Consider the following 21,259-nt stretch of genomic DNA (forward strand, 5'->3'; position numbering starts at 1 on the left):
CAGTGTTCTCGCTGCGTCGGACGCTGGGAACACCTGCGCAGCAGGAACGGGCCGGCGCCAAATAAAAGACATGCTCATTCTGTCAGGCTTAAAACAGCCTGGCAATGCCTTAAGACATGGTGAGCATTCAAGTAATATGAAGCCGCGTTTCCTATGCTTACAAACACTCAAGAACTTACTCAAAACTTTGACCGAGAATTCCCGCTTCAGTTTGCCGGCTTCATTTACGGCAATGCAGGTGTAGTCCCCGGCGTCCGTGGGAGCCAGCGAAGGCAGCGACAGCGTATGCTCTTGATCGCCCACAACCGCAGGCAACTCCATACCATCCCTCAACCATATCACCTGGAGCAAAGGACAGACGTGCAAACGTGTTTGCTGACAGGAAACCTCAGTTAGCAAACGCATGCGAGAACTGCCCGCCTCGGAGATCGGTGCCTGGCTATTCGGTACGCAAATACGTTTTTCAAAGCATCATAATCACGTATTGCGCACCTGCCGATCATGTAATCGCCACAAACTGTTCAGTTTCAGAACAACCATCTCTGACCCTGAACCCATGACACCAGTCGACAACAGCGACCAGACACATCGGTCCTCGGCCCTGACCCTCGATGTAAGTCAGCGTTTCCAACCCGAGCACCCTACGGTGACCCTGTCGCCGGACAAGTCACTACTGCGTGACCCGTGCGGCGTCAACTGTGTGATCCGTCTCCAAGGTCAGGAGGCCCTAACCCGCTGCTGACCCCGTCCCCGGCGACAACGAACCTTTGCCGGTGGCTGGCCCGTGTTACGGCAGTCGAGCAGAGTCGACTCGCCGGCGCGCACCACGAGCTCCGTCGGCACCGACGCGTCGACGAAGGCCGGCGGACTAACGACCGTGACGCGCACGTCGACGGAGGCGCGGCCCACCTCGCTGACGGCCTTGCAGTGGAATAGGCCGGCGTCACCGAGCTCCGAGCTGCGGCAGCGGGAAGGGTAGGGTGAGCTGCAGTTAACCGGGGGCCGCGGGCGCGGCAGAGGGTCACGGCAAAGAGATGCGACATGGGCACGCCGAGATATCAAATAACATCAGTGGTGTATGCATTGGGGGGAGAAGACGTGACACATGCCAAATGAAATTTGTCAGGAAATGACACTGACGCTCGGTTTGTCACGATTGCCTCCGAGTTTCGCTTTATCTGAACGCTGACACCAGGTACTGATAGCCACACGCCATCATGTTTTGGGGCATTTCTTGCAATTTGTCATTGGACATCCAAAGCACGAAAGCCCACCCTGAAAGACGTCAATAGATATCAGCTGGTATACGCCGCACCGCAGTACCAATGGTCCGTCCAGTGCGCCATCTGACCACCTACCTTTGTTTGTAGATGTGGTTGTCTGAGGCCATGTAGGGAGCGAAGGTCCACAGATCGGAGAGGGTCGCGGTAGACTCCTGTCCCGGCGCCGTCCGCCACCAGCTGACCTCCGGCTCCGGGTTACCGGAGGCGTCGCACATCAACCGCAGAGGGTCACCCTCCAGCACCGTCACTGCAAACGCAAGGCGCACCACTGAACACCGCCAGTGTGAGTGCAACGGGTGACCCAGGCATCGGCGTTTCGGTACGGGGCCCACTGCGGCTCACGCGCCAGCATTGTCACTTAAAACGGAGCGCTCATCCCCAGCACTGGACGTGACCTGCAATGGACTAACGCATTCGGCACAACCAGAGTGTCCCGTGGCCCTTACACTCGTCCGCTGCCACGGAGAACGGCACCCTTCACTGACAGTTCACTCGGAGAGCTTATGTCCGAACTGCAGCGCCCAGCAGCGACTACGGACGACTTCTGCCCGGGAGTCTTCACAGCCTGGCGCCTCTAGCCTGTCACGAGGCTAGAGGCACACTAGTTACATCCACACTCGCTACGCTAAATCTTCCCAAGGTAAGCTGCGTGCCGCATTCATGAGTGGGCGTGCCCTTTCCCCTGATGGGAGCACCGTTCTAGCGCCCGCACATAACCCGAAGAAGGGCCACCGTGCGGGTAAGTCCCTGTAGCGGAGGACTCCACATGGTTACAGTCCTGCTCCATCCTCACTTCTCTCCTTCATTCCATAGCCTGAAATGGTCATCACTAGCCAAAACATTCATGACCCCTAGCAAACTAAACTTGGCCAGTCGTTCTCTTTCTGAAATAAGTGTCATTTTCGTCCTGACGGTGCCGCGGCGGTGGACGTGACGGTGGGCGTGGAGCCCCTTGGCGCCGAGAGCCCTTTCCTGAGCTGACTGAAGCGCTCAGGTCCAGTTTAATCTCCAATGACCTGGAGTGTTCCTCCGCTGACTTTAAGTGCCCTCCCACTGACCCGTATCCGCCTCGACGGCGGCTGAGGGCGGCGTGAGCACATCCAGCGCCGCTCGCCGCACCGCCTCTCCGGCCTCGTTGTGCGCGCGACACGTGTAGCTGGCGGCGTCCTCGGACGTCACGTTTCGCAGCTGGAGGGCCCCGCTCGGCAGCAGCTGCACCCTGCGTGGACGGCAGAGACGGCCGCTGAGTGCACCCGCAGGCAATCGCAGTGGATACGCACCGTCCACAGAGGAGGCGGCGCACCAGTTCAGACAGAGCCAATCGCGGCGGACACAAGGACTGACCGAGTGCGATGACTAACTGCGACGACAAGCCGCTTGCCTTTCGGCGCGGATGATCGCCATAGCTCCTGCTGACGGGATGAACAACAGGCGGAGGTCTTTGTGCCCCAGAAAATCCTTGCAGGCTATTTCGAAATTATAAATATTTCACTGGCTGTGCTCAGAGTTGCAGTTGTGCTCAGGCAATGCATTTGACACTAACTGGACATGGCGGATCATCACTCACCTGTCGTTCGTGTCGATGGGACGGCCGTCGCGGCGCCAGATGCGCTCCGCTGCCGGCTCGCTGGCCTCCAGGTCACACCCAATGACGACGTCCTCGCCCTGCAGCGCCTCCAGCCGCTCCGGGTAATCCTGCGCGCGAAGGTAGCAGGGCTTTACCTACCGGCCTCGAGTGGTCATAGTGTTGATCACGCCGAAAAGGCACAGAGCGCGGGTTGATATGGCGCGGCACTTAGCGACTGTTTGGAATTTTCGACGCTGTTATATATTGTACATTTCGACGCGTGGCATCTGCGGCAACTTAACATCACATTCGTTCTGAAATTCTGGGGTTTGCAGCTCGCGTGCCTGAATTTTAGTTGTTTTCAACTTTTGAATTCTTGTCGCACGATAGTTATTTTTGGTGTCCCCCAGACAAGCAGTCTTCTCTATGTGTTTGCGCACCATCCTCCCACTACATGGCATCCTCGGTGGCCTCTCGTCACTCACCCATCGTCACTCACCTTGAGCCGGGGCGGCACCAGCACGCGCAGGAGGACCTCGTGGCGAGCGCGGCCGATCTCATTTTCGGCCCGACACATGTACGCGGCGGCGTCAGCGAGCTGGACGGCCGGCAGCAAGAGGGTCCGATCGTCGGCGGAGATGATCAGCGATGACGTGTTGCCCCACAGTTCGATCCCGTCCTGTCGTCGCCGGCACAGGTGTGAGGTGGGGGGCAAGTGACGGGCGTTGCTTACGCATGGCAGTTATTGGTTTTAGGATGACTTTGGGCCGCCTGCACCGCTTCAAAAGACTATAATTTCGGTTCGGTAGCTTCGTCACGCGGGACGGTATGCAAGCATTACTCTGATGTTACAGCAGAACCGGTGCGCAACTTTTGCATTTAAACCCAAACACTATAAAAATATGCTTTTGAAACTTTAACGCCTTTCTTGCCCAAAGAACGCAGCAGCAGAGAGCCGCGTTCAAATTTTACAGCAGAATCGCCGCAATGCCCGTCTGAAACTGCAGAGCGGCGTACCCGGAACCAGACGACATCTGAGTCCAGGTCCAGACGGTCCAACGGACACCGGATCGCTGTGGCCTCGTGCTCCAGCACGGTCCGCTCCCGGTCGGCTGGGTCCAGTGTGGGGGGCGCTGTCCGGGGCGGGGGTAGAGACAGATCAACTGCGGAGTCCGGACCTCAAGCTCGTCACCGGTCGGTACAAACACCGGACATGACTGGTACCATCAACACGACTGTGAGCTCGGTACCGGTCAGTACCAACACCGGACATGACTGGTACCATTAACACGACTGTGAGCTCGGCACCGGTCAGTACAAGCACCGGACATGACTGCTACCATCAGCATAACTCTGAGCTTGGCACCGGTCAGTACAAACACCGGACATGACTGGTACCATCAGCATGACTCTGAGCTCGGCACCGGTCAATGCAAGCACCGGACATGACTGGTACCATCAACGCGACCCTGAGCTCGGCACCGGTCAGTACAAGCACCGGACATGACTGGTTCCATCAACACGACTGTGAGCTCGGCACCGGTCAGTACAAACACCGGACATGACCGGTACCATCAACACGACTGTGAGCTCGGCGCCGGTCAGCACAAGCACCGGACATGACTGGTTCCATCAACACGACTGTGAGCTCGGCGCCGGTCAGTACAAGCACCGGACATGACTGGTACCATCAGCACGACTCTGAGCTCGGCACCGGTCAGTACAAGCACCGGACATGACTGGTACCATCAGCATGACCCTGAGCTCAGCAACCCTCGCCAGATTGCATCATTAGCTGCCACGTCAGCTGATATGTCGACATCGCGGCTCAAATGCAGTGAAACCGATAGTGGAAATAGGCGTTGTATGTGATGCGTTCATGTGAATGCTAACGGTTTCGGACGCCGACACCAGCATTATTATGATGTACACACAACCATGCTTGTATCCACCAGGCACGCGAAAGAGACATTCCCATCTTTACAGCTAGATATCGCTCTTCAGACACTTTGATGATCTCAACGCAAAAACCTCCGAAAGCAACGGCGCAAAGTGGAAGACCTGTACGAACACGTAGGCAGCGCCCATCACCGCGCAGGGCGTGTACGCCTCCTCCCACCTCTTCTAACCCCGGTACGCAGCATGGAGCAGCCGATCTCCCTCTCACCGATGACAGCGACGAACACCTGGGCGCGGTCCAGGCCGACGCCATTCCAGGCCAAGCACGTGTAGAGGCCACTGTGCTCGGTCCGGGCGGCGGCGGCGCGCAGGGTGCCCCCCTCATCCACCAGGGAGCCGTCCGACGACAGCTCGGGCCTGTCGCTGTACCAGCTGATGCGGGGCGGTGGCTGGCCAGTGGCAACGCACGGCACCTCCAGGGGCTCGCCGGGGGTCAGCAGCAGCGACGGCAGCGGCGGAGAGATGGACGGCGGCTCTGTCGCCGGCAGGAAACAACTGTCAGCAGGCTTTCAGTCGGGCGTCCTTTCAGCTAACTATATTCAGTCTGAAATAAGCGCTTGGATGCAGGCAGATGTGTGAGACGCTCACGAATCAGAAAAAAAAGTTCGCAGCACGCGACTGGAATCGACAAATAGCTTCACAGCTCATGCCAGGTGTCGAATCAGATACGCAGGCACGGCAGGCAACACGCCATGTCGAGATAAGCCCGCGGGGGGAGGCAGCGACACAGAGGCCGCACCACACGCGCCGCACCAGTCACCAGGCTACGCACCGAGCACGGCCAGGGAGACGGTCCAGCTCGCCTCGGCCAGCACGTTGCGGGCATGGCAGGTGTAGTCGCCGGCGTGCTCTGGCCGCAAGCTGGCGATCCGCAGGAGGTGACCGTGCGCCGACACGGTCCAGCCAGACGTCGCCGGCACCGGCTCCTCCCCCTGCCAGGCGTGGGACGGCACGTTCGTGGGCACGGGCTCCCGCCGCGTCACTACTCACTCAAGGAATGGGGGGCGTGGCACATCGCTGAGCTAAACGTGGACCCCTCAGCGAAGACGTTCGGTTATGAAATACGCGCTTCGTAGCGACAGGTTTGGTCCATAAAGACGTCGACTTGGTCCACCGCTGCACTTCTCATCGCGTAAGAATTTTATTGTGCACCAAAACATTACATCAGGGTACGGTCTTATAACGGACAGGCAAACTAGGAAATGCCAAAATATGCCATTCAGAAATAAATATCACCTATGTACAACACAGTGTAACTCAGAAATATTGCAAAATTGGTATATACTGTAACGTTGCATAGTTCAGTTTGGACTTGCAGCGGATAGAACGCACCTTATACCACGTGATGTCGGGATGGGGAATGGCCACGACAGGGCACCGCAGCACTATGGACCGATGCACCTTCTCCTCGTACTCAGCCACATCGTCATCAAAGTACGGTGGCACTGAAAGAAGCACCGATGCTGAGACGTTTCTGTAGATGTTCCAGTTTCGAGCGGTCATCATAAAAGACAGTTCGTTTAAACCAGTCCTACCACCTAAACTGGTCCTAACTACATCCATAAATCACCACAACTATACGCTGCAGGCACTCACATTCTTGAAAGTAAGTACGTTAAGTACGTAACATCCTTCTGAAAATAAGATGGCTTTGACTCCAGAAGATTTCCTCAAGCATTCCAACCCTTCATGAACGAGAATGTTGGCGTTCCCGGCTGGGGACGCAGCCATTGTGTCACTCACGCGCGCCACTCACCGAGCACCTCCACCGAGTAGGTCAGCTCGTCCTGCCCGGCTTCGTTCGACGCCAGACAGGTGAACTGGCCGGCGTCCTCCCGCTTCATGGAGGGAATCAGCTGAAACAGGCGGCGTCTCCTCAGCCGAGGACCTAGTGATAGCACGGCACGAACACTGCAGCGTCGGGCATGCTCATTTGAATCTGCTCTTGGTAACTCACTTGTTTCGGCGAAAATCACGCTAGTACAATTACAGGCACCAGCATGTAATTCATGAACAACCAAGTTGCCATGTTTCCCGCTCTGAAAACATCATAGACATCTAGTTTATCACATCATAGACATCTAGTTTAATAACTCTATCGTAAATGATACCATACCACAGCGCATCACCTCACACCTCACACCTCGTGTACCCCGCTAGACAGTGTACACAAGGAATTAGACCAGACGGCGAACGAGGTCGTTAATAGAAAAATGTTCTGAAGATGGTATCCAATGATCGATAGGAAGCGAAATCAATAGTGCGCCAAATGAATAACCAGTGACAGACAGATAACCGGATCAAGCCCAATGGCCAATCGCATGCAACGTCCTAACAATCCGATTTGGTAATCCGATTTCCCATGTCGCCGAGCTCAGTATCACGAACTGATGCGGCAGAGTGCGTGTCCTGCTCTGCCAGCCATAGGAGCGGCGGGCTTTCATACCTGTGTCTCCTCATCTTAGTAGCATACAACAAGAGAACGGGATGTAGTAGTAGCCTCCCAGCTTTGGCCAAACTTTACATTAGGCTTGTGACGTTGCACGGTAAAACTGGGCCAAAAATCATTGTTTCATCCCCACACTCTATGGCAGGCAGTCGCCCAGCCCCTGCCACCCCGCTCCTGACGAGCATCCCCTCACGTTCTACGGTGTCACAGCCGTCCCCCCCCCCGCTCTACCCCTCCGCCTCACCAGTGTGCGGTTCTGGTCACGGAGCCGGTGCGGCAGCTGGCCCAGCGGGCGGCCGTTGTGCATCCAGCTGACACCGGCCGGCCGAGCGGTGGCCAGCTGGCAGGTGAGAGTCTGGCCGTCCGACTCGACCACCGACAGGTCCGTGGAGTCCGGTACCACGATCTCGGGCGGCTCTGCGAGTGGGGAGCGTCAGGAACTGGCCGAGCAGCCGCGGGATACGCCCGTCACAGACGGCCGGCCAACCAGGGAGAGCAGAGATTCGATCACTGGTATGCTTTTTAAATATTCCATTCGAACTCTTTTAATGAATGGATTTTTGGGATCAAGGAGTGTTGGCTCGACATCGCAGATATTCAAGTGACTTTGCTCCTGGAACACCAGCCGCTGACCAGTGGCATTCGTTTGCGCGCTCCTGTAGCACCAAAGTACTGACCTACGACGGTGAGCAGAGTGTCCCGCGACGCCTTTCCGGCGGCGTTGAGCGCCTCGCAGGTGTAGGTGCCAGCCATCTCGGGGGAGGCCAGCTGGACCAGCACCTCCAAACCATCGGCGGACTCGTACAGATGCGGGATCGAAAGCTCAGAGATAGGCTCGCCGTCCTGGGGAGGGATCGGGAGCTCAGAGACGGTCTTTCCGTCCTGGGGAGGGACTGAGAGCTCAGAGACGGTCTCTCCGTCCTGGGGAGGGACTGAGAGCTCAGAGACGGTCTTTCCGTCCTGGGGAGGGACTGAGAGCTCAGAGACGGTCTCTCCGTCCTGGGGAGGGACTGAGAGCTCAGAGACGGTCTTTCAGTCCTGGGGGGGGGGGGACTGAGAGCTCAGAGACGGTCTTTCAGTCCTGGGGAGGGACTGAGAGCTCAAAGACGGTCTTTCCGTCCTGGGGAGGGACTGAGACCTCAGAGACGGTCTCTCCGTCCTGGGGAGGGACTGAGAGCTCAGAGACGGTCTCTCCGTCCTGGGGAGGGACTGAGAGCTCAGAGACGGTCTTTCCGTCCTGGGGAGGGACTGAGACCTCAGAGACGGTCTCTCCGTCCTGGGGAGGGACTGAGAGCTCAGAGACGGTCTCCCCGTCCTGGGGAGGGACTGAGAGCTCAGAGACGGTCTCTCCGTCCTGGGGAGGGACTGAGAGCTCAGAGACGGTCTCTGCGTCCTGGGGAGGGACTGAGAGCTCAGAGACGGTCTCTGCGTCCTGGGGAGGGACTGAGAGCTCAAAGACGGTCTTTCCGTCCTGGGGAGGGACTGAGAGCTCAGAGACGGTCTCTCCGTCCTGGGAGGGATCGGGAGCTTGAGACGGGTTCGCTGTTCTGAGGACAGCCGGATCTTTTAACACCGGAGCTACGAGTTCAGATGGCATCAGGGCGCGCGCAGTGGAGGGCAGACGCCGGGGATGTTTGATGTCTGTGGTTATCAGAACCTTGAAAGCTGTTTTAGGGACAAGGGGAGGGGGGGGGGAGGTAAACCAGCAACAACGGCGTAAATCACGAATGCTCGGAACGTACAGATGCAACTCAACTCGAAAACAAAATTCCGAGCACACCAAAGAGGATGCACAAAAGCAAAGCAGCTGAACTAGACGACGAAACATGCGTGAGAATAACAGAATGTCTTCCTGGTAACGACTGCTTCACGAGGTCTACTCAGCGTGCGTGCCATACGGCCGTCATACTCGGCCACTTGCCGAGTGCCGTACCTTGAACCAGGAGACGACCGGCGGAGGGGTGCCGATTGCCTCACACGTCAGTGCGGCGGAGTCGTGCAGAACCACGCGCCGCTCCGAGGGACTCTCCAGGATGGTCGGCGCCTCTGCGACGGAGCGAGGCATCAGCATTCACCCGTCTACACGGACCTCGTACCGGTCACGGTAGCGGCCTTGAGGCGGACCACAAGGCCCGCACACAGCGACGTCCCGCTGTTTGAAAGCAACGGCGATGTATTAAGATGGCTAGACCCGCATTAATTCTTGAGTTCTGAGTTGACCGAGTTAAAAATATGAAACCCAGCTCTGTCATTAACCATGTGAGTTCGGAACGAGTCCTCTCTTAAGTAAATACTCCGAGCGCTTGCGCCCCCTCCCCCCCCCCGCCCCAGAGCTCACCGAGCACCTGGACGCTGGCCTGGATGGCGGCACGGCCATGCTCGTTGGAGGCCGTGCAGGTGTACAGGCCGTCGTCATCGGGCCGGACCGAACTCAGCGTCAAACTCGTGTCGCCGGGGCTGAAGCGGTCGGTCGGTGGTGCCGGATCACCCGCCGTCCTGCCGCCGGCCGCCGCCTCCTCGGCCCCGAGCAAGGTGGACAGGTCGGGCACCTCGATGTCCCGCCGCCGCCGCCGCCGCCGCCGCGTGGCTGCAGGCACGTCGAACGGCAGCTCGTCTGAGCCGCTGCCAGAAACGCCGTCGTCCAGCTCCGGTGGGGTGATGACCTTGACGACTTCGCCTGAGGAGGGGGGGGGGGGGGGGAGCAGCGTGTCAGAGGGTGAGAGCTCTCGATGTAGATGCTCACGGTTGACAGGAGTTTGGACACATTCGGGAGGTGAGATACGATGAATCGGAAGACACGGCAGCGTTCAATAAGTTTGCAGTACAGGAAAGCACAAATGAACATGACAGTCGAGAGATAGGTCGGCGATATTTTGTGACGGCGATAAACTTACCCGAAGGACAAAATAGAGCTCGGTGAGATTTGGAGCCAATACTACGGCAAATCGGGGAGGCTCTTAAGTGTGCCGTATACTTTGTCCTATATGATTTTTCGTCAATTCCAACTCCAGAGAGTACTAGTGCCGTAATATTTCACACTGCCTGTCGAGATAGTGGCAGTGCACTGTTACGAACTGCTGCGGATATGAACCCTGGCCTCGGAATCCGAAGTCTAATGCGATACCATCGGGTCATTAATATACAAGCGATTCGAGCCCATTTCGTCCAGCTGCACCCATGACGTGCCACGGCGGTTTCGAGCAACAGGAGACATCCACCACATACAACTCTTGGGCCGGCAGGACAGGGCGCCTTCCACGTAAACTTTGGCCTCAGTTAACACACGCACCAACACACCATCATTGGTCAAGATACCGCACGACGGCCATCATGATTCCAGGCGACTCTGGCGGGCCGCCACGTACCATCCTTGGTCCAGGTGACTGTGGCCAGCGGGTACGACTGCACGGGACAGGAGAGGGTGATCGAATCCCCCGGTATCACCGGCAGTCGGCGCACCTCCTCCCCAGCACCATCTATCACGGGAACACCTGCCGACAGCAGCGTCGCTAGTCAGGGGACTTATTGGCTGCCTAGGCCGGGGCTGACCGTAGCGCTATCCGGCTGCTAACCGCTGGCGTGTAATGCTTTATGACGTCGCTCAAAAGCAGATTAGCAACGGGCAAGTCAAAGATGACATCGATAGAGTACTGTCCTACGTTTGCAACGAGCCACGGATCGGCTTAAGGAACCTTCCAAAGAACCTGAGTATTGGTTGATAAATCGTTAACACGTGCGATGGACACGAACGATTCTGAAAAAGACCACATTAAGCTGTCGTCTGACAGAGGGACGCACCATTCACAATGAGTTGGATGCGTCGCCTGGCCTCCCCCAGCCGGTTCTTGCCGATACACTCGAACTGGCCTGCGTCGGAGAGGCGGGCCGAGCTGACCAGCAGGCGGTCCGACAGCTCGCCGAGCAGAGGGTAGTACGCGAACTCCGGATCCGCCCAGGATACACTGCAACACAGGGTCAGAGAGCCTGACCTTAAGACGTCCCTTGCACTGGTATTGGCACATTGCGCGTGCACCGATCGCAACACCAAATGTCATGCCCATTGCGTGTTACACCACACTCTGCTGCTTTTTGACGGTACTTGTTTCGGTGCATTCACATCTACCGAACGCTGTCATTAGCCCTGATCCCGGCTCCGCTCCGCCCCTCCGAGCCGTCTCCGTCCGGACCACAGGCCCTCCAGCCGCAGCCGGCAGCGTGTGACGTCACGAACCCGACCACCTGGCGGCCGTCCTTGTTCCAGACGTTTCGGGGCGGCGGCGCGCCCACCACCGAGCAGTTGAGAGTGACCGTGTCGCCGCGGAAGACGGTAACCCGCTGCGGGTCGGGCCCGGCCGGCCGCGGCGCCACCTTCACGCGCACCGGGAACTGACGACGCGCGGTGCCTGCGCTGTTCACCACCTCACAGCTGTAGTCGCCTGCGGACGGGGTGACACCGCTGCAGCGCGTCGGCGAGGCGGTAACAGTGGACAAAGCTCTCGCACGGTAACACGGCACGTCAAATTGGAGTTGGACGGGTTCTAACATGTCAAGCTGGGTTCATCACGCCCAAGTTCGTGGCGGGTTTCAAGCTGGCGAGCTGCCAATGTACCAAGCCAGCTGGCCTGCCGGGGCTGGGCCGCCCACCTGCAACGCCGAGCTGTCCGCGCAGTGTGAGCTTCTCCCCATCTGCCGACACCATCACCTGCCTCACGCTGTCCTCCGGGATGGGCAGGCCGTCCTTGAACCAGCGGACCTGAAGGCAGGACATCGTTGGCAGCCGCACGTCATGGCAAGGAAACACGGCTGCGCAGATACGCTTCTGCCCAAGCGTAACTTGAGATAAGGTTCCGTGAGCATTGGCAAGCTATCATATAAGTCTGGAGTTGGGCAGTTGGGAGGGAAAGAAGCTACAAACTGACGCAGATCTTTACATAATTACGGCCTCCTGTCTGTGGTGAGGCAGCAACGCTCCGCACCAATACAGCTATGACTTTCGGCGAAAGTAATTCGTTGCGTTTTCTGAGCCAAAGTCCAGATACTTGCGCACTGCTCACAGGCAGTTTGCAGACTCAGATTTCGCTCCAAGTGATCTCCAGGCGTTGAACAGTTACAACTAGGGTATAATAAGGACATATCCGGAATAATGGCCGCTGGAACTTAGAAACCCGACCTGGGGGGAAGGGGGGGGGAGCCACCTATGAGCCGTGTCGGGCCTGACCTGCGGCGCGGGGTAGCCGTCCACCTGACAGTCGAGCTGCAGCTGCTCATGCTCGGTCAGCACGCTTTCACGTGGCTCGTGGAACGGATCGCCGAACCGCGGCGGCACCAGCACATTCAACTTGGTGCTGAACTTCACGCTGCCCGCCTCTGTCTCGGCCTCGCACGTGTACTGACCTGGAAGGGGGGGGGGGTGGCAGAGCGTGGCACACCTACGTGAGAGACTGCCCAGCCAGTAGCTGAGCGTCGGACGGCCGATCACGGCCTGTAGACTGCGAGCAGCCGATGAACGCTGTCGGGGAGTAACGTGCTTGACTGGCATGCCTAAAAATACCGCGCGATGGTTCTCATCGGATTCATCTGGTTATAGCGCAAAGTACACAGACGCAGCAGTCTGTGTAGGGAGTGACGTGCTTGACTGGCATGCTTAAAAATGCCACCCGATGGTTCTCATCGGATCTGGTTATGACGCAAACTACACAGACGCAGCAGTCTGTAAGATGCAGATAATCTCTCGGGAGCTGGCCGTGTTTGCTCAGACGCTTGCACCGGCTGTGAGCGAGGCGCCAGGAGCAGCCAGCGCGAGCGAAACAACTCACCCGAGTCCTCCGCGACCACCTCCGGTATGCGCAGACTGCGGCCGCCGTCGCCGAATACCACGTGCGTCTGATCAGAGCGGGTGAAGGTGAACACCTCGGCGATGCTCTTTCCGTCCTGGGCGCAGAGGCGTGCGGCGTCGGCCTCACGGTCCGGAGCCCCGGTTGGACGGCGAGTGCCTCGGGCAGGCACTGTCGCCTTCACCGTCTCGCATAGTAAAACGAACACCGTGATGCGAAGTCAATCGGTGTGAACACCACTCCATCACCAGATTCTCTTCGATCTCAGCAAGTGAGATGTCAATCTAGCATTTCCAACAATTATTTGCAATATAGCTTTCCACGTTGCAGGGGGAGTTTCTGACAAGACAACAGCTGACTTGTCGAACCTTCACACTTGGTGCAGGCAACACACCCAGCAGCACCGGGGACGCAATGGACGGGAAGTGTCGCGCACATATGCTGCGTACATACTACATAAATACTGCGGAACATAGCACATGTTCCCATTCCATCTCAAACCCGGCAGGTGTGCCATTTATCAGTTATGAAAGCCAGGCACGTCAACAAAATTTTGACCAAGGGGATCTCCGTTCACGGTTTCGCTTATGCCCCCTTCCCTCCCCCCCCCCCCCCCACCCGCTTCCCACGATACCCTCCAATTGGATTTAGCTCACTCTCCATCCCATGTTCATCCCATCCCATCCCATTGCATACCAGAGGCGCCATCTTACACCAGAAAGGGCCTTTTTGCCGATCCAGGGGCCCCAAATGCTCCTGAAAGCTCCGTAAAGGGACCACTCATCACTTCCGCATCTCAGTTTGTCAAAATGCATGCATGAACAAAATCGGACGCCATTCGGGAGTCTGAACGGGGACCATGGACCCCAACTCCTCAAAGGGTGATCGCCTCTTTCCCCCCTGGCGTGACATGGGTGAGAGCTACGACACCTCCAAGTAAATGACATGGCGAAATGAAGATTGCAAGTTTGAGCTACAAGGGTTGGTACCGCTATAAATAATTAACCATGGCATCTTAGTTTTGACACAAGCAAACGCTTTACCAGTATATATGTCCTGCAGCACTCAGGGCAACGCAACAGGCACAGGCGATGGTTAATATCGAAGGTCTGCGGCTTTGACAGCTCGCCGCGGAACATCCAACCAATCACGACATGTCCTGCAATGCAGCCCACCAGGACCTGCTCAGTGGCGCAGCTTACAGCGGCATACCCGTTGGCACGGACGGCGTGCCGCAAAATGAGGCGGCCGAGCCAGCTAAAAATGACCAAGATTTCCAGAATATTCCAGCGAAGTCCAGTTTCTTCACGATTTAACCCGCTTTCCGTCTAAAGTTGGAAGGGCTGATGGCAAAGTAGGTGCTTGGGTTGGGTTGGAGGCCTTATTGAATCTGAAATATGCATCTCTGCCCAATGGCGCATCCTTTCTGTCGAGTCGTGTCCGGTTGTGCAGCTCCAGGCTATCGCGTCGTGCCAGGCGTTGGGTGTGGCATGTCATGGTATGCTCAGCGGCACAGCCTACCTACCACGGCATGCCAAACCGTACAACCCATCGCGACGTTCCCGGCAGCGCAGCCTATCATGGCATGTTTGGCGGCAAGTAACTCCCGCCAATTGTCAAGGCAAACTCAGGGGTAATGCGGGCCTGCCCCGTCATGTTCAGCGGTGCAGCCTGCCACTGCGTGCCCGGCGGCACAGCCTACCTATCACATCATGGTGAGCAGCAGGACGCAATATCAACTCAATGGCGATCGCTGAGTTGATCTTCTTTAGAAATAGCAAACATTTGCAGACATCGAACAAATAAGACACTTTAGTCTAACAGTGAAGAAAATAAGTCATCCACCAGTCCAAAAGGCCGGTATCACCGAACGGTGAGTGACGGTCGGGCCCGGCTGGCTGGCGGTCCGAAAAAACTGGGTGGCATTGTGCATGGCAGAGAAGAACTGTTTTATGGTGTAGGTGTTCCGCAATTAAAGAGAGTGTTCCACATCTGTATTCGGGTTTGAACTGACCTAGTCATCTTGAGGGTACTGCGATGCAGTTCACAGGACTGCCTTACTTGATACCAAAGCCCTTCTAATTTCTGAGCTACACGCTCTCGAAGATGTCTAGTCTTTTTCGGGAAGACTATGTTAAGGTCACCAAAGCATCCATGGTGCCATAATGACGTCACTCAAATCCTGCCATTCCATAGACCATGCGGCGATCAAGGCGGAGAAAAATGTAATTGTCGAGTGGTTCATATCTGGCATTCGTGTAAAACGCTTTACAGATATAACGGCCGTTAGTTGGCTCTCAAACATTGTTGTGCAAGATATAATGACGTAATCGGGAATGACGTATGGATGAGCCTATTTACTAAACATAAAAACTGTGTTGTCTACAGCAGCCTTTTCCGCTCGAAAGTATAACAATAATTATGTGAGCTTATTTCATCATATATGATGCTTGCTTCAATGTGCTCAAATGTGGAGCACTCCCTTTAACTGCACTTGTGTTCTTTAGTCGAAACATTCGGCAGACTCATGTCATATTTACGAAAAGGTAGGAATCCGAAGACAGATAGCATCCGGCTGTAAATTGCGTTTAAGCTCTGGCCGTAACGATACATAGGAAGGTTTTTAATACTGTCTGAAGAAAGGGGAATTACCAGGGCTTTTATCACATTTTGTGCTTTGTGTTGCTGCATATCGTTTGGCTGAAGTTCACACATAGTGCACTGTAAAGAGTTGTGTTTTGTAACCATTAATAAATTGTAAAATGTGTTATATCTTGCACTATACAGACGCTGAACAAGTGCCCACGATATCTCCGTGAGGAAAACATTCATCACATAACATAAGACTTGACTGACGAGCTCCAACTAGTTGTGACATTCCCACGCTCTGACACGCCCTGAACACGTTGACAAACCTTGTACCACTTGATGCCTGTGACGTCTCCGGTGACTGGGCACTTCATGCCGAACTCCTTGCCGTCAATGACATCCACCTGGTCCTGCCAGCCTTCGTCGCTGACGACGAGGGCTGCCAGCAAACATCGCACGGTCGGTTTCGATTACATGAGGAGTTGCTGGATACGTGAATGTCCCTCCGCGTCGTCAGGACAGGTGAGATATCAAACAAGATGTTCCAGGATCACATCTGCCGGTCAGCTCGTAACTGCTATTAAGCTCCCTCCCCCCCCCCCCCCCTCTCGTAAGGGAGCTTGGGCCACGATGTTTGTTTTGTCTCTTTTGATGTGAGACATCATTCATTCAGAATCAGTAGATATGATTATTTTTCATGCTATCGCCCTCGTGTGGTGTGTTAGCATGCATACGGCAGGGATGTAGTTCTCCAGTTAGCTTAGGGGGGGTCAGCCCTCCTAACTTCACCTTCCCCCGCCTCCTCAGCGTTGGCAAGACAGTGGACCAAATCCGGGAGGAAATCCCCTTTTGGCGTATTCCACGTAGGATGCGTCATTTTTTAACGATCAGCCCCCAATTCATTTTGAGGAGCCACGCCCATGATACACAGTGCACATTGAACACACCAGGAAAGAACTATGGTCTGAACAACTACGTCATGCATAATATCGATATTTAAATTCAATTACTGCGTAAATCTATATGTCCAAAAGTTTTATGCAGCCACTACAAAACTGTAGATACCTCCCTGCTTCAGGTAATCTGCTCTGGCGGCCTGATGGTTTTCTGAACCTCCCACTCTGCCTGGTATGAATGTCCATCCTACGAATACAGACGGCGAAGAGGTCCGCACATGACGCTTGAACCGCACTTTGTCGCACTGTGCCGCGCATTTAGGCGAGAAGCGTTTGCATGGGACACCATGGGTTATTGGCGTAAGACTGGGAGTGGCGCCTTTGCCATATGTGGCCATAAGACAGATCACGTAACTTACACACGACCTTGACCTGGAATGAGTGACGGGTCTCTCCGGCCACACTTGAGGCTACCAGGGAGTACTTTCCAGAATCCTCGGGTGTGGCGCTCGGAATGAATAGCTGTCCGGGCTGCTCGGAACCGCCCCTGCCGACAGCGAGCGACCATGTCACCGTCGTGTTAACTGGCCACCAGCCAGGCCGGTCCAGACGCCCACGAGCGTGGCTGATGATGGACCAGAGGCAGAGGGCAGCACAGTGTCTTTAAGCTGAAACAAAAGGCCCACGAATGGCCGCGGTTTTTACTCTAGTAAACTGTCCCAGCAGCGGCTGGCCCACTGCTACCCCCCGACGCCCCGGTACGACACGTGATAATTCAAGACCGTGAGCGTACTGCGCCGCCGACCACAGCCGGACTGGCGGCCTGCCCGGGACGCACCTGAGCTGGGGCGGCAGCGGCTGCCCGTCCTTGAGCCAGCGCGTCTCCGGAGGCGGGGTGCCGGCGACGGTCGTACCCCAGGCGGAGCGGCTGGCCGTCTCGCACCGCCACCTTCCGCGGCAAGTCAGAAGCTGAATCCTCGGAGGAACTGCAAGTGCGTTGGTGCTGTCAGCTGACGATGCGGTCAGGGGCGCGACGTGGCTAGACTCAGTAATGGGCAGGGTAGCTGGTGTAGACATACAGCGTTTGCCCTGTATCTATGCAAGACTTAATGAATTTGTTTACACTTATGACATGCCTGTGGCGATTAGTGCATCAAAGTTCCCATGAATTACCGCGTCCCATCGTACTCAATAAAAATGTGATGTTAGTGGCTCGGAACTTAATTCCCAATAACAGCACACCATCTGATTGGTGTTCAGTTCAGTGATAGATCAGCTAAATTAAGGCATTTCAGACTGATAATTCACCAGGGCTGTTATTTCCCAGTATGAAGCTCAGTCAGACACTAGAATATAGTAGTTTTATGTTCCGTGGCAGATAGGTAAGCGATACTGGTCCCACCTGCACTTACGAAAAAACACATTGCGCAATTAAAATGACAAAATGGACAGACCCAGCCCAATCACGGAGACTTACAGAACTGCATTCCGATAAAATTATCAACAGCATTCGCCGCAACACACATTGTGTTCGGCGTCGGGCATATAAGCCGGCCTTCAAACGCGTGGCTGCGGATGCTGCAGGGCGTCTCACCGAGCACGGTGACGTGGTCAGCTTGGTGAGACTACCGATGGAGTTGTTTGCCACGCAGCTGTAGAGGCCGGCGTCGGTCGGCTGTACGTCCAGCACGGTCAGCGAATGACCACTGGTTCGACTGGAACAAGGTGACAGCTCGCTGTCAGGTGAGGCATCAGGAATAAACGCAGTTGGTCACTGCGGCGACGGAACGGCCTCTGGGGCTGGAACTGTGTCTTGTTCGACTCTGTCACAAATCATCAGCTGCACGGAGTTCATAATAATATGACGTTTGCACCACCGGCGTCCTGTATTGGCTCTCTGTGACGTCCGGTGAAGTCATCTAAGCCGGTCCCACTCAGCCCACTAACTGCCTCAACCTGTACTTCTCCGTGTCATCGTCAATCTGGCGGCCGTGTCGGAACCACGTGACGCGCGGCTTCGGTCGGGCCCCCGCACCACGCAGGTCAGGGTCATGTCATCTCCGACCACAGCGCTCGCGTTGAACATTTGTGCCGAAGACTTCGGGCGATCTGTCCAGGCGACGTTCCGAAGAAGGTGAGAGACTTCGATAGCAGAGACCGAACAGGAAATACTGGGACATGCGCTGGATGCACATGCGGAAACGTCAGGAGTCTGTCCGTGATCCAGTGTCGAAGTTCGTGAAATTTTGTCCCATTCTAAGCGCTTGGCATTGCGGTACTGTTCAGCAGTCGTACATATACGGTTGAATTCAATGTGCACGACACGGAAATCACGGGACTGCTGTTGACGTCGACATAGATGCTTGTTGCCAGATCCCGCAGCGGATGGATCCCGTTACCAGAATGGCGCGTGGGAGCGGGGGGAGGGGGGGAGGGCAACCGTTCAGGTCGTCTTAGCATATCATGGTGAGGTTGGTTATGAGCCTGTCGTAACTCACGTCTGACTTTGAGACTGAGGGGCGCTGTCGTCTTGCCGTACGTATTGCTGGCTTTACATTCGTAGGTTCCCTCATCGGCCTCAGAGGCCGTAAACCTGACGGCAGCGGACGGTTAGACAATACATGCTGCTGACGGCAGCGGACGGTTAGACAATACATGCTGCATCGCTGCTGGGATTCTCCGACAAGCAGGTGGAGAGGTGTTTTAGATGGTATCATATAGAACGTTCTTTACGCTCAATGCGTTCGTCTGTCTACAAACTGCACGCACCAGCAAAAACTTAAGCGAACTACTGCAAAAATGTGCAGCAAAGGGCTGCATGAAAGGTCCACTATCGACTAACGAATCGCTAATTTGGTACGGGGAAGGGTACGATAAGCACCCATCGAGGGTATAGAGGGTATGCAAGGGTATATAAGGGTACATAATGGGATAAGAGGGGCATAATTATTTTTAGGGAATCGACATCATTGAGGTCCCACTTTTCGGCAGGCAAGCTGAGAATCTTCGGATCTGCAGCTCTACATACGCCATGACCACCTTGTCAACCCGTCACTGACCTGATGCCGCCATCACCAACTGGGTGGCGCTGACTTGTGCGCCGGACCTCTCCCAGGTCACACGGGCTATGTCATCGGGTCGCAGGTCACAGAGAATGGTGATTGGTCACCCCTCATTGACGTTAGGGCGGGGTTGGCTTCATCTGCGACAAGTATACACAGTGTGATCAGGTGAGTTAGCAGATCCTCTTCCTCTGGTCTCTCTTACTTGCTCTTTACTCAACTATCCTTTGAATATCACTAACAATGTTGTTTACGCTCGCAGAAATTTCCGAAACCCGTTAAAAATGTCAACAACTGCCATGAGCTGATACAATTAGTCCAGATCATTAACCATCCTGAGCTACCGAGAACAGCCCAGGGCTGGGGAAAACGGCACCTTGGACGTATCTTTTCCATCCACCGCTACAACCCCGGATTGTACTTTCAAAGTGTCGCCCAAAAGTCAAGAACGGACTCTATGACCACCCCTCGGTTACATCGGACCACATCCTGGCCGCCCGACCAGCCGGACCCCACCCACCTGTAGCGACGCTGCCCCCATTCCGGTCCAGCTCGCGCCGCTCAAGCCGCGGCGGCGGCCGCTCCAGCTCGTACTCCACCGCAGGCCCCACGTCCGCCTCAATGCTGACGATGCGCGGCGGCGCGTGCACCACGAGCGCGCGGCGAGCGCTGGCCGTGCCGCGCGTGTTGTTCACGTGGCACGTGTATACGCCCGTGTCGTCCTCGGTCACGGAGCTGATCTGCAGCGTGTTGTTGGCGTGCACCCACAGTCTGGGCGCCGGGACGGGAGTCAGGGGGGAGGGGGGGGGGGGGGGGCGGAGACGAAAGCGGCGTGCGATCTATGGATGGCATGCTCACTGGATGTTCGCAGTCTCGGATATACGCGTGTGCGTTTAAAGATACACATAGAAGAGTACTAGATTAAATGCCCTGAAGTACTTATCTGTTGATTTTATTGGCGTCTCAACCATGCGTCCAGATGAAGATCAAGGGATTGACCTACCCAAGCACGCATTGGTCGCAGCGAGTACACGCCTCACTGCTCTGTCTGATTCTGTATCGACGCAGCCCCACACTCTACCGCTGACCTGCTGTCCAGAGGCACAATCAACTGGCCGTGCTTAACCCAGAGGACGCGGGGCACGGGCTCGGCGCTGACGTCACACGCCAGGAAGACGGTGGCGTTCTCGGTCACCTCCAGTGCCGGCTCGTCCGGAGATGCAATGTCCGGAGAAACTGCGGTGCACGGGGGGAGGGGGGCGTCTGAACAGACGCGTCTCAACGCATTGCGGCCACATCGCGCCTACAGGCGCACGAGTGCAGAGCAAAAATCTGAAGCCGGCATTTCACAGGCAGAGAGAGACGCGCTCCAAATAACGGCACGGATCGCGGAGTCATCCGCCAGCGCCACTCACACTGCACATCAACCTGCGTCGTGAGGCTTTTGCTGCCGGCCGCGTTGCGGGCGGTGCAGCGGTAGAGGCCGCCGTCGCGGCGCCGGACGGCCGCCAGCAGCAGGGTGCGGTGGCCCAGCCGCCGGCGCCCCCGGCCGCTCACCACCGGAAGGCCGTCGTGCTCCCACGCGAACGTCGGCGCCGGGTTGGCCGAGATCACGGGACA

The 21,259-nt window shown here is 56.3% G+C and overlaps 2 protein-coding genes and 1 long non-coding RNA gene across 3 annotated transcripts; all 3 read right to left on the bottom strand.

Annotated features, from left to right (window-relative positions):
• Nucleotides 1-4: 4 nt before the first annotated feature.
• On the bottom strand, nt 5-18,064 carry LOC119100068 (hemicentin-1; the record flags this gene model as incomplete). Its single annotated transcript, XM_037223182.1, has 26 exons — nt 18,055-18,064; nt 17,416-17,563; nt 16,997-17,124; nt 16,008-16,120; nt 13,075-13,189; nt 12,477-12,652; nt 11,903-12,011; nt 11,490-11,694; nt 11,057-11,220; nt 10,624-10,749; nt 9,597-9,935; nt 9,192-9,304; nt 7,936-8,101; nt 7,503-7,675; nt 6,566-6,665; nt 6,142-6,254; nt 5,582-5,741; nt 5,018-5,284; nt 3,868-3,983; nt 3,350-3,529; nt 2,851-2,978; nt 2,342-2,502; nt 1,359-1,530; nt 766-958; nt 180-342; nt 5-33 (listed from the first exon to the last, which is right to left on the bottom strand). Coding segments are annotated over exons 1-26 (3,867 nt in total), but the record flags the coding sequence as incomplete, so codon positions are not given.
• Nucleotides 18,065-18,184: 120 nt separating this feature from the next.
• LOC119101432 (uncharacterized) lies at nt 18,185-19,651 on the bottom strand. Its single transcript, XR_005094558.1, has 4 exons — nt 19,637-19,651; nt 19,076-19,170; nt 18,534-18,686; nt 18,185-18,292 (listed from the first exon to the last, which is right to left on the bottom strand). It is a non-coding gene; the product is annotated as an uncharacterized LOC119101432 (long non-coding RNA).
• Nucleotides 19,652-19,702: 51 nt separating this feature from the next.
• LOC119100069 (hemicentin-1) lies at nt 19,703-21,162 on the bottom strand (the record flags this gene model as incomplete). The annotated part of the gene is given in 4 exon segments (XM_037223183.1): nt 19,703-19,779; nt 20,160-20,410; nt 20,728-20,875; nt 21,055-21,162. Coding segments are annotated over 4 exon segments (584 nt in total), but the record flags the coding sequence as incomplete, so codon positions are not given.
• Nucleotides 21,163-21,259: the final 97 nt, after the last annotated feature.

Source organism: Pollicipes pollicipes, unplaced genomic scaffold (genome assembly GCF_011947565.3).
Source record: "Pollicipes pollicipes isolate AB1234 unplaced genomic scaffold, Ppol_2.1 Scaffold_4881;HRSCAF=5763_pilon_pilon_pilon, whole genome shotgun sequence".
In the NCBI taxonomy this organism is placed as follows: Eukaryota; Metazoa; Arthropoda; class Thecostraca; order Pollicipedomorpha; family Pollicipedidae; genus Pollicipes; species Pollicipes pollicipes.